This window comes from Rhincodon typus, chromosome 3, assembly GCF_021869965.1.
Source record: "Rhincodon typus isolate 14 chromosome 3, sRhiTyp1.1, whole genome shotgun sequence".
In the NCBI taxonomy this organism is placed as follows: domain Eukaryota; kingdom Metazoa; phylum Chordata; class Chondrichthyes; order Orectolobiformes; family Rhincodontidae; genus Rhincodon; species Rhincodon typus.
This window is the reverse complement of record NC_063334.1, coordinates 1,454,767-1,475,468: the sequence shown is the minus strand read 5'-3', so window position 1 is coordinate 1,475,468 and position 20,702 is coordinate 1,454,767. Positions and strand designations below refer to the sequence as shown.

At 38.9% G+C, this 20,702-nt stretch overlaps 1 protein-coding gene across 1 annotated transcript in view; it reads right to left on the bottom strand.

Annotated features, from left to right (window-relative positions):
• Positions 1–9,813, bottom strand: part of LOC109935472 (sodium/potassium/calcium exchanger 2) — a 93,578-nt gene extending 83,765 nt beyond the window's left edge. The window contains exons 1-3 of the mRNA XM_020534115.2: positions 9,721–9,813; positions 9,182–9,235; positions 6,615–6,723 (exon numbers count right to left, since the gene is read on the bottom strand). Of these exons, the coding sequence (XP_020389704.2) occupies positions 6,615–6,723; positions 9,182–9,235; positions 9,721–9,813 (256 nt within the window). The remainder of the gene's footprint in view (positions 1–6,614; positions 6,724–9,181; positions 9,236–9,720) is intronic.
• Between the last annotated feature and the right edge of the window lie 10,889 nt (positions 9,814–20,702).

The following is a 20,702-nucleotide window of genomic DNA, read 5'->3' as shown; positions in this document are numbered from 1 at the left end:
CTGAGCCCAGCATGCTGATGATAGATGCCCGTTATTTGGAAACTGATTAATATTTTATGGAATGCCATGAGAACAATGTAGCAGTATATGCACAATCTACTAGGTGCAGATTGTCTTTTTGCTTTTATGGACAAATTAATATAGTGTGATACAAAATTTATATCAATTAAAAATATATTCCTCAAGAGAGATGGGCTGCCAACCACCAATTGGACTCAAAGTGAGGATTGATGAATTTCATCATACATTCATACACGGTGATCCATCCTTATTAATCTGCAACCTCAACAGGTATCCCTGTTCGGCTCGGCAGTGTTTTGATGTTTGCTCCAAAGGCATGCAGTCATTTGAAAGTTGGTGTTGGCCACGTGTACCTTTGAGAAATCTTAATCTGCCTTTCTTTATACTGTGACACTGGATGAAATGCGTCTACCTTTTTTCTTAAAAAAATAGGAACATCTTTGCCACTGCCAACTGTGCAAGCATTGATGTTATTGGAAACTCGCCATTTAGAACAATGGAAATCCAACCTGTCTGGTAACATAAGAGGACTTTAGTCTTTTTTAAGTAATTGAACTTTTATTTATAAAACAAAGTCCCAAAAATCCAAATGCAAGAGATGAAAACAATGTAATGGCTCTTTTTCCCAAACTGATCAAACCAATGTGATGCTTTTAATGCTGCACATTTATCAGACAAGAATCACTAACTTATTGACATGCTGTTTATTGGGAACACTGTCCAAGTTAGTCATTATCAATTGAAGCAATATGCATTATTCACATATTCTGCAATTAATATTAACTTGCAGCTGAAAACAGTAACTATTTAAATGAAATGTGATAAGAGAGCTCTCTGCAAAAGTTCATGACTATAATCTTAGGTGAGACAAACATTGTAAAGGCTGTTTCTTGGAATAGTGAATAGGGAAATGGTTTCTACCACAATGTATTGAATGCTGATCTATGATAATTCTGTAACAAACAGGTTTCACTAAATGTTATGCATTGAACAGAATTTTTCCATAAAATTGAAGCAACTTGTGTACTTGACAATTTCCTTAGACTTTATTCATTCTGAAAATTAATTTCCAAGGAATACAGTACAGGCACTGGCAATGGTTTCAAAATGAGAAACTGCTCAGAGTTTGGGACTGTTCTCCCTAGACAGAAAGTGGCTGAGCCAAGATTTGATTGAGGTTTTCAAACTCATGAGCTGGTGGGACAGAATACATAGGGAGAATCTGTTCCCATTCATATAAGAAGACAAAAACAAGAAGGCATAGATTTAAAGTGATGAGCAAAGGAACCAAGGGTGATGAGACAAAAATCTTTTTCATGCAGCACGTAGTTAGGGTATGTAACACACTGCATGGAAATGTGGTGGGGCAGGTTCAATTGAGACATTCAATTATTATTATAATCATTTGGATAGAAATAGTGTGTAGATATTTGGGAAAAAAGCAGGAGATTGGCATTAAACAACAGAACCAGTGCAGACAAGATGGACTGAATGGTTCCTCCTGCAATTCTGTTATTGTGATATATTACTCTCTCATTTAATTACTTACTCTTCATGTGAACATCTGGCAGTCAGGCCCAAATATTTATTCAGAGCCAGCTGGAGAAAGAGATTGTTGGATTTTCAGTCAGAAACCAGAAAATAAGGATCGCTGCATATTCTGATTTGTAAACGCAAAACGTATTTCTTTAAGATTATTTCCTCCTACATGAGATAAAATATTGACTTCAATATCTGGGGATTAGATGTCATACTTCAACCAAGTATCTATCTATTTTTGTTCCATTGTTATTTTATAGACCCAATTAATACATTTAAAATGACTAAGTGACAGTACTGAATTTGCAGGGACTTGCATGTCACATTACACAATTGCCATCAGTTAACCAACCAATACGGTCACTTTACAAAGTTTCTACTGCCTGTATATGGTGAAAATGTTCAATACTTTGCCTTAAGCGGGATCTAGTGGCTTTTAGCTTGCGTCAAATCCATAGACATCTGATTGAAAGCGAGAAAAAAAAACAAGCAGACACACAAGTGGCATGAAATTGGGATCAGCAGACTCTGCCTGCTGTTTAGGTACAATGGTTGCCATTTCAGAACCCAATGAATATCCAATTGCATTGGCTTGCTTTTCATCAAAAGACAAACAAAAGCCGTCCTTTACTCAAATCTAAAGCAGATTTTATTCCATTTGCAAATAAGGGATGCAAAGCACCTACTTTCTGTATACAGGGACAACTTTCATTTATTTTGGTAGTGCTGATTGCCCTGAGGAAACAAACATGGAACAACATAAATTTTCTTTTTGCAAAGTACTTGGTCCACTGATTAAAGACTCAGAGGCCCAGTTATTCCTCCTCAGACCACCCCAAACAACACAAGGGACATGTTTGGAAAACTATGCATTAACCTGCAAAGTCATGTGCATTTTAGCAAGGTTTGAGCCCTAAAATCTGGTTTATAAATGTAAATTAAGTTGCCATCATGTTTCTGACACAATTATGACAATGAAGTGTGAGGAGCTGACTGGATATGTTGACCATCTGTATGCTTAATGGTGCAGAGTGCAGACTGAGCGTTTATCTCCCTGGAGCCTTTCAGGATAACCCAACATAGAGAGATGAGAAACATAGGGGGCTGCTAGGATTTGAAAAAGCATATAATCTCGGGTGTAAAAGGCTGGTTCATATCAGTCTTAAGTGACCTTTAAGAAATAATTTTACTATGGAATCAAAATTAACACATGAGCAAACATTTGTCATGTGAAAACGTAGGGAAAAATCTTGATTTCCATGTTAAAACAGTGAATAAGAATTTCTTTTTCTTTCAGGGGCTGCTTTTCTTCAGGGATACTGGACTTTTTGGAAGATGGTCAGGTTTGGGTTTCCTGAAATGCCTCTTTATGTTGACTAATTAAAGGAATAAAGCTGCCCAGATGTTGATAGGGCAAATGGTTTGACAAAGCACAATATTCATTAGACCGTAAGATATAGGAGCAGAATTATGCCAGTGTAAGTGATCATTGCTGATAGCGACAATTCATTAATCCAAATTGAGAGAGACCCCAGATATCTGGATCAGGTTGTGACTGGTCTTCCTCCCAAGTGATGTCTGAGGTCTGGAGAAACAAATTCCTTGTGCTTGATGGACAACCCAATCTGCATGGATAGGATACACAGAGTTAAAACTTCAGTCCTCAGATTCGACTTGCAAATAATTAACCAATTAGTATAGGGTGAAGTGTACAAAAGGCCGTCATTAGCAAGCCAGATATAATTTACTGCACATACTTTAGCTCAGTATGCAGTTATCAGAATTACATGCTTAACTATTTTGCATAGTTCTAAGTGTGCAGTGATTACTCATTTACAAATAATGGTGTGAATGTGGCAGACTGGAATATTTCAGATGATTAAATATCCGAGAACTTTGTACTTACCAATTTCCAACTTATCTGCCTCCACTTCATTGATAGATTCAGATGAAAACACTTCCTTTGGCATGGCTTAAGCAGCAAAGGCTTTGTGAAGTGATCTTTCTTCTGTAGCATCATGTTTTCAGTGAGCATTTCTTTGACACCACTAAACAGCTCCAAAAATCTTTTCCATAGAGCTTCATGCAGTAGCCCAAAGGGACTGGCATTTGTGCATGAGAATCACACCTCATTTTGGCATTTTATTGCGTTGGATTATGTTACTTTACTCTATTTTCATATCCCTTCAGTAACCTGGAAATATTTTGTTACTTTGCATCATTAACAGACATTTTACATGATTAGCTGGCTTGTTTTCATTTAAGGTGAATTATTGTACTGATTCTTCATTAAAGCAGCATACGAAAACATGAGATTTTGACGTACTCAGTATACCATTGAATACTTCAATCCTGCAAACGCTACACTTGAGAAACTAGGACCTTCTATTTTGGTGTGCACAAGTCAGGAGTATCCACTTAATCTATTCGTTCATTAACACCATTTTGAACTTATTTAAGAAAGGTTTTTCCATAATGCAAAAACAAAAATAAACCTGAATGGTTCACTCAGAAATAAAATGCTGGAAATGCTCAAGTGATTAGGTGATATCTGTGGGGACAGAAACAGTTAACATTTCAGATCTTTAACCTTTCATCCACAAACGTTGAGTATTCTCAGCATTTTCTGCTTTTATTTTGAAAAAAACGTATATTCGGGACACATTTAAAAATTTATTTTCACCTTTGACGTTTCCCAGAATTGAATATAAGCTCCTATTGCATTATCTTGAAGGCTGATGGCATTTTCGACACAGCCGTAATACTGTTTGCAATTAATATTAGTGTTGGAATTAACATTCTGGGCAGGACATGGATAGTTTTGGGTCAGTCACATATGTATACCCCAGCCAATTTTACTTTCTACAATATGGCGGTGAATTGAGAGACCAAATCAAAACTGCATTTAGTTAAAATATATATTTGTTAATAATATGGGAACAGCTTGTTCATTTTATCTCTGTGAATTGTCTACCAGCTAAGAAAGTCTGTATCGAAATATGCAAAGAATTTAATCTTTTTCCTTAATCAAACAAAAAATAAAACAAAAAGAAACCGCTACTACCATAACTTTTCAGGTTTGACTGCATAGAAAAAAAAATTCTCATCCTGGGTTTTCGTCCAAATTAAACTATTTTAGACATGGACTGATCACCTCTCACATTGTTCTTATAACATACTGTTCGTTCCAACCTCAATTAAGTACTTCAGGAAACAGACTTAATCAGCACATACAGTTATTTAAAAGTACTGAAAGCTGTGTTCTCATTCTCTCTCTCTCTCTCTCTGATGGTCTGTATTCCTTGACGCTTGCTGAAATTAAGTGAAATTAATTAATCCATTTGAATTCATTTTCTGATGGGCTTAAGCTAATGGCACAACATTACTCACAATTTGCCAGTAATTGGGCAATCTGATTTCTGAACCTGAGGAAGGTGCCTGATATGGATAGTACAAATATTGCAATGGCTCAGAATATGTATTTCCCTTGGTTCTCAAGAAGGGTCACTGGGCCCAATACGTTAACTCTGCTTTCTCTCCACACGTACTGTCAGACTTGCTGAATTTTTCCAGCAATTTCTGATTTCCAGCATCCACAGTACTTTTTTGTCCCCACTTGGATTGATAAGGTGTAGTACAATGATAGCTGAGGTTACTGTATGTTAGACAGGTTATAACTGAGCAAGGAGAGCAAACGAACAAAATAAAAATGCCCTTCAACACCTTTTTTTCCTGGAGTATAAAAAGCACAATTAGCACCAGAGCTTTTCCAAAGAAAGTTTTCAGGTGTCATTTGTGGAAATATATATATTCCAGTGTTTTTTTGCAAATCTTGATTACAGATATCTGTACAAGACATAAAGAAAGAGACAGCAACTGGAAAGGAAATCCTTATTTTGCTGATCAATTCCAAAGCTATTGCTTAGTTCTGGTATTTAATACTTCAAAGAAAAATATGAAGAACATAGCACAGCTACATCAATAAATTAAACTTATTAATTTAAAAGTTAAAAGTGAAGGCTTTGTAAATAAAGTTTTACAAATTTTTGTTTTACAATGAGGATCTAAATCAATGTAACATCAGTCTGCCAGTACATTTGAACTGACCAGCATAAACTGCAACTAAATACCACAAGCGACTCACTGGAGTATTCACAGAATCGTAGAATCCCTTCACTTTGGAAGCAGGCCAATTAGCCCATCAAGTCCACACCAACCCTCTACACAGCATCTTATCCAGACCCAAACTCCTAACCCTATCCCTGTAATCTTGCTTTTCCCATGGCTAATCCACCTGGTCTGCACATCCCTGAACACTACGGGCAATTTAGCATGGTCAATCCACCTAACCTGCACATCTTTGGCCTGTGGGAGGAAACCTGAGCACCCGGAGGAAACCCATGCAGACACAGGGAGAATAAGCAAACTCCACATCTACAGTTGTCCGAGGCTGGAATCCATCCTGGGTCCCTGGCGCTGTGAGGCAGCAGTGCCAAACACTGAACCACCTCTTTCTCTGTAGAATCAACGTGTATTGGAGAAATTTTCAAATCTGATTTTTTTCTTAGATTTTAGTCACAAGAGAAACAATTCTTATGCAGAATAAATTAATAGTTATTTCTGTCACTTGCAATATAATAGCCCGTGTTCCACTTCATCCAGTTTTCTATTCAACTGATGTCAATAACAGGAAGATTCCAAAAATGTACTGCTGCTTTGCTACATCCATTGTGTTGTACTGCTCAAATCAAATTTCACTCTCAGTGAACTCTCAAGAATCCACTGAAACAGTCAGAAAATGCCCAGCAATTTCCTCCCGATGGCAACTTTGTGCGAAGGAAAGGCTTAGCAGTATATAGCTTGTAGCGCGGATGCAAGAGTCTGCTTTGTTTCATTGAAAGAAAAGATAGCTTCACGTTACGTTGTGATAGACTGAAGATTGAATGCTTACACCATGTAGTATAGTATATCTAAGCAAACCTGTTTGTAAAGGTTCCTTATTGGATATAAGCAATTGCATGTGTAAAGTTTCACATCCAACTCTAGGAGGTTACCTTCAGCAAGTGGATCTAGAGTGTTGATCATTAGCTGAAAGATGCTGTTCCTCATGAGTGTATTGTGAAGGGAAGCTGAGCTCCCACCCCGTTGAAGACGTGGCTTGGGCTGCAAAACAGCAAAGATAAATAAGCACCGCTTTTATTTATTTCCACCTGTATCTAAAAGCATCAAATCTGTCAAAAGACAAAATACATAAGAAAAATTATATTTAATAAAAGTCAGTTTAACTCCTTGTGTATAGGTGTACCTCAAATGTTAATGCAATTTCGAAAGTCTACCAAAAACACCACTGCGCACCTTCAAAAACAATTTCCAGGCATAGAGATGGCTCTTATTGCAATTCAGTGGTTACACAGTTTATATCTATTGTTTGTGTAGCAAGTGGATACTAAACACATGCAATCTGTGCTGGAATACAGCACAACAAGCTGATCAAAGGAGATGGCTGGGTACTTCAATCAACTACTGTATAACACAATCTGCTTACTCTGGCTCAATATTTATTCACAGACTGATTGATCAAGATGCAGCACTCAATAATGATATGATTCATGATTATATTGAATGGCAGAGTAGGCTCGAAGGGCCGGATGGCCTACTCCTGCTCCTGTTTTATGTTTGTGACAGTTTTTGTTTTCTTCATTTTAATCTTTCTACAACACTGACATACAATTGTTGACTACTCCGGTAAAAACATTTTGAAGCAAAGTAAAGCACAACTCCATATGCAACTTGACAACAGTTTTTAATTCTAAACAGGATCTTAAAACCATTGGGAAAAACAGTAGAAATGTAACAAGGCCCAAAATTTGCAAGCAGGATTTATTTTGTTTTGTAGAAAACTGTTACAAAAGACCTTTACTTGACATTGTTTTCCTTATTACGTTGATTTCTGATAAAGGACAAAATGTCTGCTAAGGTGTCATCAAGGGAACTGATTTGAAGAGATTCTTGAACTCAATGAGGTGAGGAAACTCAATTAATATATTATGCTTGCATGTTTCGATGAGTGTGTGTGTGTGGGTGTGTGATAGGCATCTCCCTTCTCTCGTTTACCTGCCACTCAACTCTTTTGCTAGCTATAGTTGGACCATTATGTTACAAAAACAACATATTTGATAGGAGTCAAGGCCCGAAACGTCAGCCTCTCTGCTCCTATGATGCTGCTTGACCTGCTGTGTTCATCCAGCCCTGCACCTTGTTGTCTCACATTTGATAGGAAGGGTGGTTAAATAAATTTAATATTGAAGAAACTAAAATTTTAATATAAGAAGGTGACCCAGGGTTATTTTTAGGAACACAGCAGTTCCCAACACATTTTCCTCTATCCTGGACTTAGCTTACAGGACATAATTTTTTTTAAAATGTAGACTAGTGGAATGGGTAGAAATCTGGCTGATTAAATTTGAAGCAGAAATACATTTTGATGTGAAGAATTGGATGAGGCAATGCTACTTAAATGATATGACTTTAGAAAAGACAAACACACACAAATCTTTGAATGGCAGGACAAATTCAGTAGGTAGAGATTATAAAAAAAATCACTAATTTTTGGCTTTATAAATAAAAGCATAGAGTAAAATAGAAAGGGAATTACATTAAACCTCTAGAAAAGCACCCATTAGGCCTCATCTTAGCTGTGCTCAATTCAGAGACATAAAATTTGCAAAGATATCAGAGTGTGCAGAAGAGATTTACCAAGGATGAGAGACTTCAGTCCTGGGTAAAGACTGGACAAGGTGGCATTGTTTTCCTGACAGCAAAGAAGGATGGGAGGCAATTATGATGTTCAACATAACAAATGGGCTTTGTTCGAATAGATAACCCATTTCAGTGACAGAAGAATTGGTCTCTTGAAGTTTTGGGATTAGTTACAATCTAGAATCCTGTACATTAAAGACCGGTGGAAACCAACTTAATAGTAATTCTTAAGAGAATTGGACAAATGCTTGGAGGGAAATGAACTTCTAATCAACCTGCTCAGAGCAACCTCTGGCACAAGTGGGACTGGAACCCAGACCTCCTGGTTCATACATAGGGACACTACCACTGTGCCTAAGTGCCTGTCTAAACACTTGTAGGAAAACAGGAGCATCAGAGTAATTGGATAGCCCCAACTAAGAGACATGTTGGGCCAAATGGTCACCTTCTTTGCTTTATCTTTTATGATGCCATCATTCATTAAACACACAAGTTTAGCATTAATTAGTTTCAGCCGTACAGTCAGTGACAGGGATGGATTTTAACAGGCAATTTCCCAGCTCTCAATGAGAAATAACATTTACTGGAACTTGAAAGAAAAAGGTGATCAGTGGCATTTATTAAGCTGCAGTGTAGTCCCTGTCCAATTCTATCTGGGAGCTTGAGCGGATTAAGGCATTGGCCCCTCATGTTGTCTTAGTTAACAAAAGTTTAGTCTGCATTCAGACTTCCTGCAACAGACAGGAATATTCACACAATTTGAACAATTACACCATGTGACTTAGAGTAGACAGCTAAGACCACATTAACGAACTAGACATCACACAACATCACCATGAAAACTAGTTACAATTGCTCCTACCGTAAGCAAGTTGTGATCCTTCTGGACAGCAGTGGCTTTCCGATGATTACTCACCTTTTAAACAGCATAAAAGGGGGTGGGGAAGTGAATAAAACAGGAAATAAATGAAAGGAATATATACATAAAAAAAATCAGCAAAGCAATCATAAAATATCTAATGTCAAAACAAGAAAAGTTGCATCCCACAAAAATAAGTGAAAGCCTTTCAAATAAATTTTAACAAAGAGATGGAAAATGCCACAGAGGTAACATAGCAGACAGCCCTTTATATAAAGTCTTACACAAAGGTTGCAGAAAAAAAAAACTGAAACATGGCAGTTGTCAGTTTGAGAACTTGTTTCGACGTATTATAATCGAAGTGCCTATTTGTTCAAGCAGTACATCATGAACATTTCCTGGGCAAATGACCGTTTTACCAAGTGTAGAGAAAATTGCACTGAAATTATGGCTTCATTTACTGAATCGAATTTGTCACATGGACACATGAAACATCTCAAGGCATGAGCAAACTTGGCCAATTATTACCAATACTACATTACCCTGAGAAGGTAACACTGAGTCAGCTGCTGGAGTCTTTCAGTGGTGGTGTGCCCAAAGTGAGGCAGATATACAGGTTTTCCAGCTGCTTCCATTAACTTTTTGGTCTTCGTTGCAATTACTTATAACTGAACGGCTTACTGGGCTCGTTCAGATGCTCTTTAAAACCACATACTGGGATTAATGCCACTGTTGGCCAGACTAGATAGAGGTGGCTAGCTCCTTTTCTTAAAAGGCAGCACATCTCCACCATTCCTGAATTTGCTTGTACCCATCAAAACATTATGTTCATTGTTTTGACATTCTGGATCCAATGTTTGCTATCTCCAGTTGCCAGAATAAAACACTGATGTTCCTTGGAGAAAATGTTAAAGAAATGAAAAGGCACTTGAATAAACATAAGTAACTAAAATGAAGGATGTGTCCATGAGGCACTAAACCTGTAATTTCTTGGACTAGAAACGATGCACAGCAAGTATGTCATTTGCCATGTTGATTACTGAAATTTTTTTTTCATTCTCTCATGAAATATGAGCATCATTGGCTGGACCAGCCCATGTCTAGTTACCCAGAGGGCAGTTAGAGTCAACCACATTGCTGTGGGTTCAGTCACATGTAGGCCAGACCAGGAAATGATGGCAGATTTCTTTCCCCTAAGGGACATTAGGGAACCAGATGGGTTTTTTCCCAAACAATCTACAATGTTTTCAAGGCTAGACCCCTTAATTCCAGCTTTTTATTGAATTCAAATTCTACCATTTGCCCTGGTGGGATACAAACCCAGAACTTTCCTAGGTCATTGGGTTAATAGTCCGGGTGTTCACTGCATTCTGCTGGAAAGGTTTATAAAAAGGGCAAGTGAGACAATTTTTATGCCTTTCTTAAACCATTTCTCAGTAGGACTTTTTTAAAATGTATTAGTGGCATTGTTTTTATTGTCCTCCACTGTATCCTGTATCAAATGCCTAAATGGTTGAATCCTATCCAATTCTTTCCCATTTTAAACATTATAGCATATTCGTCTTTTGAGTGGTTGTATAAGGTAATCCCCAGGGACAGAAGGACTTGACTGTAGCACTCTGTTGTATGTTGACTACTGCAGAGATGTCACGGCGATATCTTCTTAGACTAGACATGTTTATATTTCAATTCTTAAATGCTGGGTTGTTAGTCCAACACCATGAATAATGTATCACTATTTCCTTAATAATGCCGAAGGAAATTGATATCTCATTAAATAAAAACAATGGATCCTGCAGCTTAGGGTTAACATGGTGAAAGTCTACGATCCATACATCAATTTACCATAGAAGTGTGCAACAATAGTTTGTACTAATTAGCTTCCATTAAACTTGTATACAAAAGCATGCATAAAAAATGATAACAGTTAAATTATACCATTGAAATATATGAAACTTGACTGTCCCACGAAGGATTAAATGCTAGGGTAGTTTTGTTTTTGAAATGCCTATGACAATACAACAAGATTTCTCATTCTACCTTGAGACAGTAGGTTTCTACAAATGAAAAAAACATTAACTCAGCTCTGTCCTAAACACAGATGGCTTCAGGTTGATATGAAGTTAACAGGCAACCTGAGTTATCTAGTCAATTTAATTCTGCTGCAATGTGCAAACTGAACAAAGTTCTGGAATCAACAAAACACACAGTCATGATCTGATGAGATTGTCGTTTGTCAGCTAATACAACCTTGTGAGAAATTCAAATTTATGATTTAGATTCATAGCAATGTCAGACAATGTCAGATATATCAATTTATCTCAAGATGCTCAATCACCATAGTGAAACCTGGGTAGATTGCAAATGGGACCTTGTGAAAATTAATTGCTAATAGAAAGAGGCGAGAAGTGACCCTGGTAAGAAATTGTGGAAATAATTCCATGGCTTCTTAGCTACTTGTTCCACAGTTAGAGCTTGAATTTAACAAACAACTTTTGGACTAGCTTATTTCATATGGCAATCAGCTGTGGAATATCAATCAACCAACTAAGAAATGCAAGGCTCTGGTGGTCATTCATATATGAAGCAATACAATGGGCAATTTAGTAATAGAAGGTGTTCAGTTGAGAGCAAGAGCACTTCTGGATATGAAAGAAAGAGCAATGTAGGGCACTTGGGGCATGTTGGTAGTGTCCAACCTTCCTACCAGGAGGCCTGGGTTCAAGACCCATCTGTTCCAGAGCTGTGTAATAACATCCATGAACAGGCTGTTTAGAAAATATCTGCAGAAATTCTATCATAAAATCATTAATTCTTCAACACAAAGCATCAGTGACCACCACCACAAAGCTCCTGTCCACTAATATTAGAGCATTACCAGGTACCTGATAGGAAACCACTGAATCTCAAGAGTCTCAAACATCACTGAACTTCATCTTGACACCACCCCAAAATATTCTCTCACAACTTCAGGATGACAATCTCGCATTTCTTGCAAATTTTTTCTCTTCCACAATGTCATTCTCACGGTGCAAACTGCAAAGTAGGATTGAGTTCCAGTGTATTTAGTCACCTGAATCGCCAGCATTTCTTTTTTGAAGTTAATCAATACATCACTAAATTCTTCAGTGTAATTGTGTTCCACCAAATCTCCTATTCCATTTCACACACCTCTTTATCCAGTAACCAAAAAATAAAAACAAAGTTGGTACAGCCTCAAAAGAGCTTACAACTTCAAAACCGTTCTAAATGGAGACTCCATGTATGAACAACTCAATTTTACCATTTTGATCAAATTTATTATTTTGTAACATTTTGAACATATTTATTTCTAAAAATCTAATTCAAACTAAAACATAGTCTGCAGCAACAGTAGTGAATTTAGTAGTTATTCAATAAGGATACCAGTGATAAAGAACAATTTTTGTTTGGAAGGGGTGGGTATGTGGTAGAAAGCTGGAAAAGGACCAGAAACCATGAGCTGCAATTATTTTATTGAGTCTTACATGTTATTGCGTGCATTTTCTGGCATTCCCCAACACAAATTCACCCTTTAAGCCAAAAATAGTTTCTCCCGAAAGAGATGAAAATATAAGGTGGGGAGGCTCAGTCGTATTTACCTTCAAACTCGAGTGGCTAACTTGTGGGGAGGTTTACTGGTATACTTTAAAGTCTGGACTAATTTTATCCCATTAAAATCAATAAAATAACAACTAAATCAGCTCTATGTTAAGCATTTGATCCCAAGCTCCAGTTTAACACAGTTGCTAACATTTCTGTCTACACCTTCCACAGCTCTCTTGTGACATGCACTTTGATGGGACTGGTTACATTGTTCCATTTCTACCTATTTGAGTTTATGCAAAATATCTAATCAGTAGTTTTACTTCCCAACTCAGTTGTGAGGATGCGTGATCAACTTCCAAGCCTGTTGGAGATGCAATTTCTTCCAGCTAAATTTTGGGAAGACTGAAACCATTGTCTTTGGCTCCAAGCACAAGTTTTGTAGCCTGGCCAACTATTCCTTTCACCTTCCTAAACACCATTAGAGTGAGCTGGACTGGTTTTCAAGCTGGACATCCCATTTCATCTAAACGGAGTTCCTGACTTCAATCTCCCCTCCACTAAGATCATGAGCTTCCATCTGCACCAGACTACCTGCATCTACCTCTGCCCCAACCTGCTCCAATTTACCACAAACTCCCATCCATGCATTTATCATCTCCAGACACAATTCTCCTTGTCATCTTCCCATGCTTTACCCTTTTGAAATTTCAGTTCATCCAATATTCTGTTCTCAATGTCCAAGCTTACATCAAGTCTGACATTTCTGTCTCCCTGCCCTCATTAGCTATTTTACAGAACTTTAAATTTAACATCATCCATTTATATCCAATCTTGACCTCATGCCTCGTTATCTCTATGAGCCCTTCTAGCCCAATGAACCGTGATCTGAACTTTACATTCCTTCTAATTATTTCATGGGATGTGGGCATCGCTAGCTAGGCCAGCATTTATTGCTCATCTCTAACTGCTCTCAAGGTGGTAGTGGTTGGCCAGCTTCTGGAGACATTGTGGTCTAACAAGTATACCTACACTGGCAGATCCATTAGCAAAGAAGTTCCAGAATTTTGACCCAGTGACAATAAAAGAACAATGATATTGTTCGAGGTCAGGATGGTATACAATTTGGAGGGGAACTTGGAGGTACTAGTGTTCTCATGTGTCTGCTATGCTCATCACAGGTTTGGAAGGTGCTGTTGAACATCACTGGTGAGTTGCTAGCAATGGATCTTATAAATGGAATAAACTGCTGCCACTTTTGGTGGGGCGGGGCGGGGCACTGCTTGTGGCAGTGTTTATGATGCCAATTAAGTATAGAGACTCTCTTCAATGTTGTTGGAGCAAATAAGTATTCAGCCAAACCTTTCATTTGTGCCTTTGCAGCTAGTGGAAAGGTTTAGGGAAGCCATAAGATGAATGACTTACTGTGGAATATCCAAACTCTGACCAGCTCTTGTAGCCATAGTAGTCATGTGACTCATCCAATTAAATTGGTGGTCAATGGTGAGCCCCTTTGCAGTTAATGGCTGGGTATTCAGCAACACAATGCTGTTAGAAGTTAAGCAGCAGTGATTAAACTGGTTGGAGATGGTCATTATGTGACATTACTGTGAGAAAGGTCCTCATCATTCATCAGTTCAACCTGAATTGTGTTGTTGGAAGGAAGAACTGCATCAATATTTGAGGAGTTGCAAATTATATTGAAAATTGTATAATCAGCGAACATCCCCGCTTCTAACTTTAGGGAAAGGGAAGGTCATTGATGAAGCAGATGAAGATGGCTTGGCCTATGATACTACTCTGAGGAACTCCTGCAGTAATGCCCTGAAGTATTGGTGATTGGCTGCTCAACGACACCCTTCCAAATTTTGTTTTGAGTTTGGCAGGAATCCAACTAGTGGAGCATTTCAACCCTAATTTACATTGATTTCAGTTTTACTTCAGCTCCTTGATGTCACTGTTATGCACTACAGACTGTTATTCTTCTTGGTTGGATTGTATTTGTGCTTGTGCCGATTTGATACTCTGACATAGACAAATGACTTCTGCAAGTAATTTCAGTGCAAATTCCTATCAGAACAACCCATTATAAAATTGGTATAATTTCTGCCAAGTGTGATCCAAGAAATCCAGAGACAGCTGTGTGTTTTATAATGGAATCAGATTCATATATCACGAAAACAGATGCTTCAGTCCAACTTGTCCATGCTGACTGAGTTTCCCAAACTGAATTAGTCCCACTTACTTGTATTTGGCCCTTATCACTTTAAACCTTTCCTATTCATGTACCCAATCCAAATGTCTTTTAAATGTTGTACTGTACCTGCACCTACCACTTCCTCTGGCAGTACATTCTACATACGAAGCACCCTCCAAGTGAAAAAGTTACTCCTCAGGTCACATTTAAATCTTTCTTCTCTCACCTTAAAAATATGCCCCCTCGTTTTGAACTCCCCCATCCTAGGGAAAAGACCTTGGCCATTCACCTTATCTATGCTCCTCATGATTTTATTAACGTCTATAAGGTCACCCCCCAACCTCTTATGGTCCAGTGAGAAAAGTCCCAGCCTATTCAGCCTCCTTATAACTGAAACCTTTCAGTCCCGGCAACATTCTGGTACATCTTTTCTGAACCCCATCCCATTTAGTAATATCCTTCCGATAGCAGGATGACCAGAATTGGACACTGTACTCCAAAAGTGACTTCACCAACATCCTGCACAACAGCAACATGACTTCCCAACTTCTATACTCAATGGTCTGAGCAATGAAGCAAAGCGCACTAAACACCTTCTTAACCACCCTGTCTGCCTGTGATGCAACTTCCAAAGAACTACGTACCTGAACTCCTAGGTCTCTCTGTTTGACAACATGCCCTAGGGGCCTACCATTAACTGTTAAGTCCTGCCCTTGTTTGTCTTACCAAAACACACTTCACATTTATGCAAATTAAATTCATTCTCACTTGCCAAGAACTTGTATGGTACAAATGCTACTTGTCATTTATCAAACCTGCTATATTAGCCAAGTCTTGCTGTGTTCACATGAAAACAGACTGCTTCAGTATCTGAGCGTGAATGATGCTAAACATTGTACAAAGTCATCAGCAAACATCCCCACTTCTGTCCTTATGATGGAGGGAAGGTCATTGATGAAGCAGCTGAAGATGGTTGGGCCGAGGACACTGCCCTGAGGAACTCCTGCAGAAATGTCCTGGCGCTGAGATGGGTGACCTTCGACAACCACGACCATCTTCCGATGTGCCAGGTATGACCCCAAAAAAACAGTGAGTCTAAACCACAGTTGCCCCACCCCAACACTCGATGCCAGACTTCCAGGGATCCTTGATGCCACACTCCATCAAATACTGCCTTGATGTATCTCACCTCATCTGTAATTCAGCTCTTTTGACAATGTTTGAATCAAGGCTGTTCAGAGATTAGGAGCTGGGATGGCCTTGGCAGCACCTAAACTGAACATCAATCAGCGTGTTATTCCTTTGCAAGTACTGAATGATCACATGGTCAATGACACTGTCCACCATTACACTGATGATGATCAAGGGGAGATTGATGGGCTGTAATTGGCTGGTTCGGATCCATTCGACATTTTATGCCCAATTTTCCACATGGTCGGCTAGATGCCAGAGTCGTAGCTCTACTGGAATATCTTGGCTGGGGGCATGGCTCATTCTGAAACGCAAGCCTTGAATACTATTGTTGCAATGTTGTCCAGGCCCAAAGCCTTGGTAGTATCCAGATTTTTTTGCAACCTTTTCTTGATATCACAAGGAGTGAACTGGATTGGTTTAAAACTAGCACCCAATGGGAATCTTTGGAGGAGGTAAAGATGAACCATATCCTCAGCACTTTGGGCTGAAGTTGGATGAAAATGCTTCAGCCTCATTGGTTGCACTGTTGTGCTGGGTTCCACCAGCATTGAAGATGGGGAATATTTATGGAATCTCCTTCTCCAGTGAATTGTTTAATTGTCCACCACCATTCATGATTAATGTAACAGGACTGCAAAGCTTATATATGATCCATTGGTACTGGGAATCACTTAGCTCTAACACTTAGATTGTATAACTTGTTGCTTATGCTGTTAGGCATGCAAGTAGTTCTGTTTTATAACTCCAGCGGGTCAACACCTCATTTTTTAGATATGTCAGGTTCTGCTCCTGTCATGTCCTCCTGCTTCTTCATTAAACTATGACAGATCCCCTGGTTTGATAGTAATGGTGGAGGACCAGACCATGATTACAAATTTTGGTTGAATGCAATCTTCCTGCTGCTAATGGCTCACAACACTTCATGGATGTCCAGTTTTGAGGGGCTAAATCTGTTCAAAGTCTGTCCTTTTTAGCTATGCTACTGCCACACAACACAATGGACAATATCCTCAATGTGAAGATGGCACTTTGTCTCAAAGAAATGTGTAGTGATCACTTTGACTGATATGGTCATGGACAGATGCATCTTCAGTAAGTTGACTGGGGTGGCACAGTGGCTCAGTGGTTAGCAATGCTGCCTCACAGTGCCAGGGGCCCAGGTTCAGCTCCACCCTCGGGCAACTGTCTGTGTGGAGTTTGCACATTCTCCCTGTGTCTGCGTGGGTTTCCTCCTACAGTCCAAAGATATGCAGGTTAGGTGGATTGGCCATGCTAAATCACCCATAATGCCCAGGGACATGCCAGCTGGGTGGAATGCCCTTTGGAGGGTTGGTATGGACTTGACCGGCCGAATGGCCTGTTTCCATACTGTAGGGATTTTATGTGGTGAGAATAAAGTCGAACAGATTATTTTCTTTGCCACCTGCCATAGACTCCGTCCAGCAGCAATGTCCTTCACGATTCGATCAGCTCAGTGAGCTGTGGTGCTACTGAGCCACTCTTGGTGGTAGACATTGAAATCGCCCACAGACAGTACATCGTTCTCTTGCCACCATCAGTGCTTCCTCCAAGTGATGTTAATGAACACTGATTCATTAGCCAAATGAATGGAGGGTGATCAGAAAAGGATTTCCTTGCCATGACCTGATGCATGAGGTTTCATGTGGTTCAGATTCAATAGTTGAGGACCCACAGGGCAACTCCTTCCTGTCACTACCTCTGGTAGGGTCCGTCCTGCCAGTATGACTGACCATAGACATCACCATAATGATTGCTGAATGAGGTACGACTCTGAGAGAATGACTATGTCAGTGTGTTCGTCTCCCAATTTTCACACAAAGTGCCAGATATTGATAAGGAAGACTTTAAGGCCAACAGTACTGTTTTTCCTTTGGTCATTTCTGGTGCCGAGGTCGATGCCACATGGTCCACCCAGTTTCATTTCTTTGATGAAGTTTTGTAGTGCCTTCTGCAATGCCTTTCAGATAGCAGTTAAGAGTCAACCACATTGCTGTGGAATTAGAGTCACATGCAGGCCAGACCAGCTAAGGATGGCAGATTTCCTTCCCTAAAAAGGACATTAGGCGAACCAGATTAAAAAAAAAACTAACCCACAATGGTTACATGTCACCATGAGGTCAGATTTTTATTGAATTCAAAATTTCATTATCTACTGTGGTAGGATTCAAATCCTTGTCCCCAGAAGAATATTAATGTTAGATTTTGGACTACTAGCCCAGTGACACTGTCAATCCATTACTGCCTCCCCCCAAAGTAGGGTATGATGACACACACCTTTAAGAGAAGACATCTTAAAAGCACCTGTCAATCACTACTTAGCTCAACAAGTTATGATGCATTCGTCCCATGACTCATTAGGCAGTCTGAAGTAAAAGTTACAAATGTTGGTTTTTTTATACTTAAGCTTGAAGATAGGGGCATATCGTGGGAAAGAACCCACACTATTGTTTCACCAATCCTTGCATGTGATTGGTAGGATTGTCTAAATTAAGAATGCAATAGTAAGTTGCTGCACAATGAACGTAATTAATTTCTTCAATGCGGTTTGGACATTTAAAATAACTTGAAGAAAATTGCAAGATCAAGATTACAGACTTTTGTCAATTGCAATCCTCCTTAAGGCCATTCCACTGAGCACTGTCTACTACCAAAGTTACAAGCTGTCATTTCTTTCTGAGCATTGATTTACAACTGCGCTGCATGGAGAAGTCAAATCAATAATGGATGCAAGCCAGGTGCTTCTAAAGTAGTACCTGCACCTGAAAACAGGGTGTTTGTACAAACACCTCTCACAATATTCAAATGAGGATTGCTGCAAATTGATTTTGAACACAAGAATTATCAAATGTAGGATGACAATTCCTTTGCTGGATCCAATATGTTGCCTATTTAGATACCAACAGGAATAAAATTACCTCAAAATGCAAGTTCCTATTTGGCATTCTGCTTATTGCCTCTCACACCAAAGTCTGAACAGCTTCACTAGTATAAAATAAAAACTGAAAGAACTGCCGATGCTGTAAATCAGGGACAAAAACAAAGTTGCTGGAAAAGCCCAGCAGGTCTGGCAGCATCTGTGAAGGAGAAAAACAGAGTTAACGTTTTGGGTCCAGTGTTCTGAGGAAGGGCCACCAGATCTGAAGCATTAACTCTGTTGTTTCCTTCATAGATGCTGCCAGACCTGCTGAGCTTTTACAGCAACTTTGTTTCTGTAGCTTCACTTTTACACCTGCCATTTTTATTTCAGTCACATTGACCTCAATGCTTAGGCCCAATTGTAAGAAAGGTTATGGCAAAGTCACCATAGTCCTACTAGACCGTAGGACTGCTCTCTATAGAGAGATGACTGGTGGTGGTTTAACCTCAGGTAAGGGAAGAGCTTGAGAAGGTGAATCCTTGGTGGTGACCTCAGTCAGTATGGAAATGAACCAATGGTGTTGGCACCACTCTGTATCGTGAATCGAGCCATCAAGCCACCTGAGCTAACTGATCAGTGTAACTAAGTGGGCAGTTTGTCTGCAACTAACCTGCTGGGAGCAAACCTTTATTGATCAACTTGACATCCTCTTCAGATTTTTCTGATGTACTTCATTCATTAATAAAAAGCAAATGGCTGATCACTAGACTTACATCATATTCAGAGTATGTTGTAGAATTTATCTTGTTCATATTTATTTTTATATTTGGTTTGAAGCCAAATAAATTGAACCTGAGGCATGCTCCTGATTAAAAAAAGACAACTTCCAAGAAAATTGAAAATTGTGAAATAACACATTTTAAAAAAATGTGTACTAGCTAATGTTGGAACAAATCTTGGCCATTCAGCCTGTCAGGCCTGCTCTCTGATAATGGCTGATCACCTACCCCAATGTCATTTTCCCACACTCTCTCCATATCCCTTGATGTTATTAATCTTCAGAAATCTATTGATTTCTATGTTGAACATGCTTAATGATTGAGCTTCCACAGCTGTTTGAGGTAGGGAGTTCCACTAATTCTGTTCTAGTTACAAAATTATGATTTTCAATTCAAATCAAGGAGATTTTTAAAAATCAACTTACTTCCTTCTATTAAAAAAAGGTGGATAGCAACTTGCAATCTAAAAGGAATAATTACTACAAGGAATTACAATTCGTATCCCAGCTTCTGACATTCTGCTTTAAAACACGGTCTGCAACAGAAATGATAAGTGTTTCAACAGGAGCTACTGTTCAGCAGACTGCAGTCCAATCAGACTCCCACAAAACATTACTGAACTAACTCCACTGAGGCCGGTACCTCATCACCAAGTCCTTGACACTGATCCAGCTTCCTCAGAGCCAGCTCTCAGAGTGAGCAGGATGTCTGACACTCTTGTTTATATCTGTCAGCCAGGGCTCCCTGATTGGACCAGATTAATAGTTCCAATCAAAGAACTCATTTATATGAGGTCCACCTAGCTGACTTTGTTACAATCACTACAATTAGCATGCTAAAAAATTGAAAGGATTGCAATGTGTGTTTACTTATAAGACAAGAACTGATTCAAAGTGTAAATTAGAGATGAGT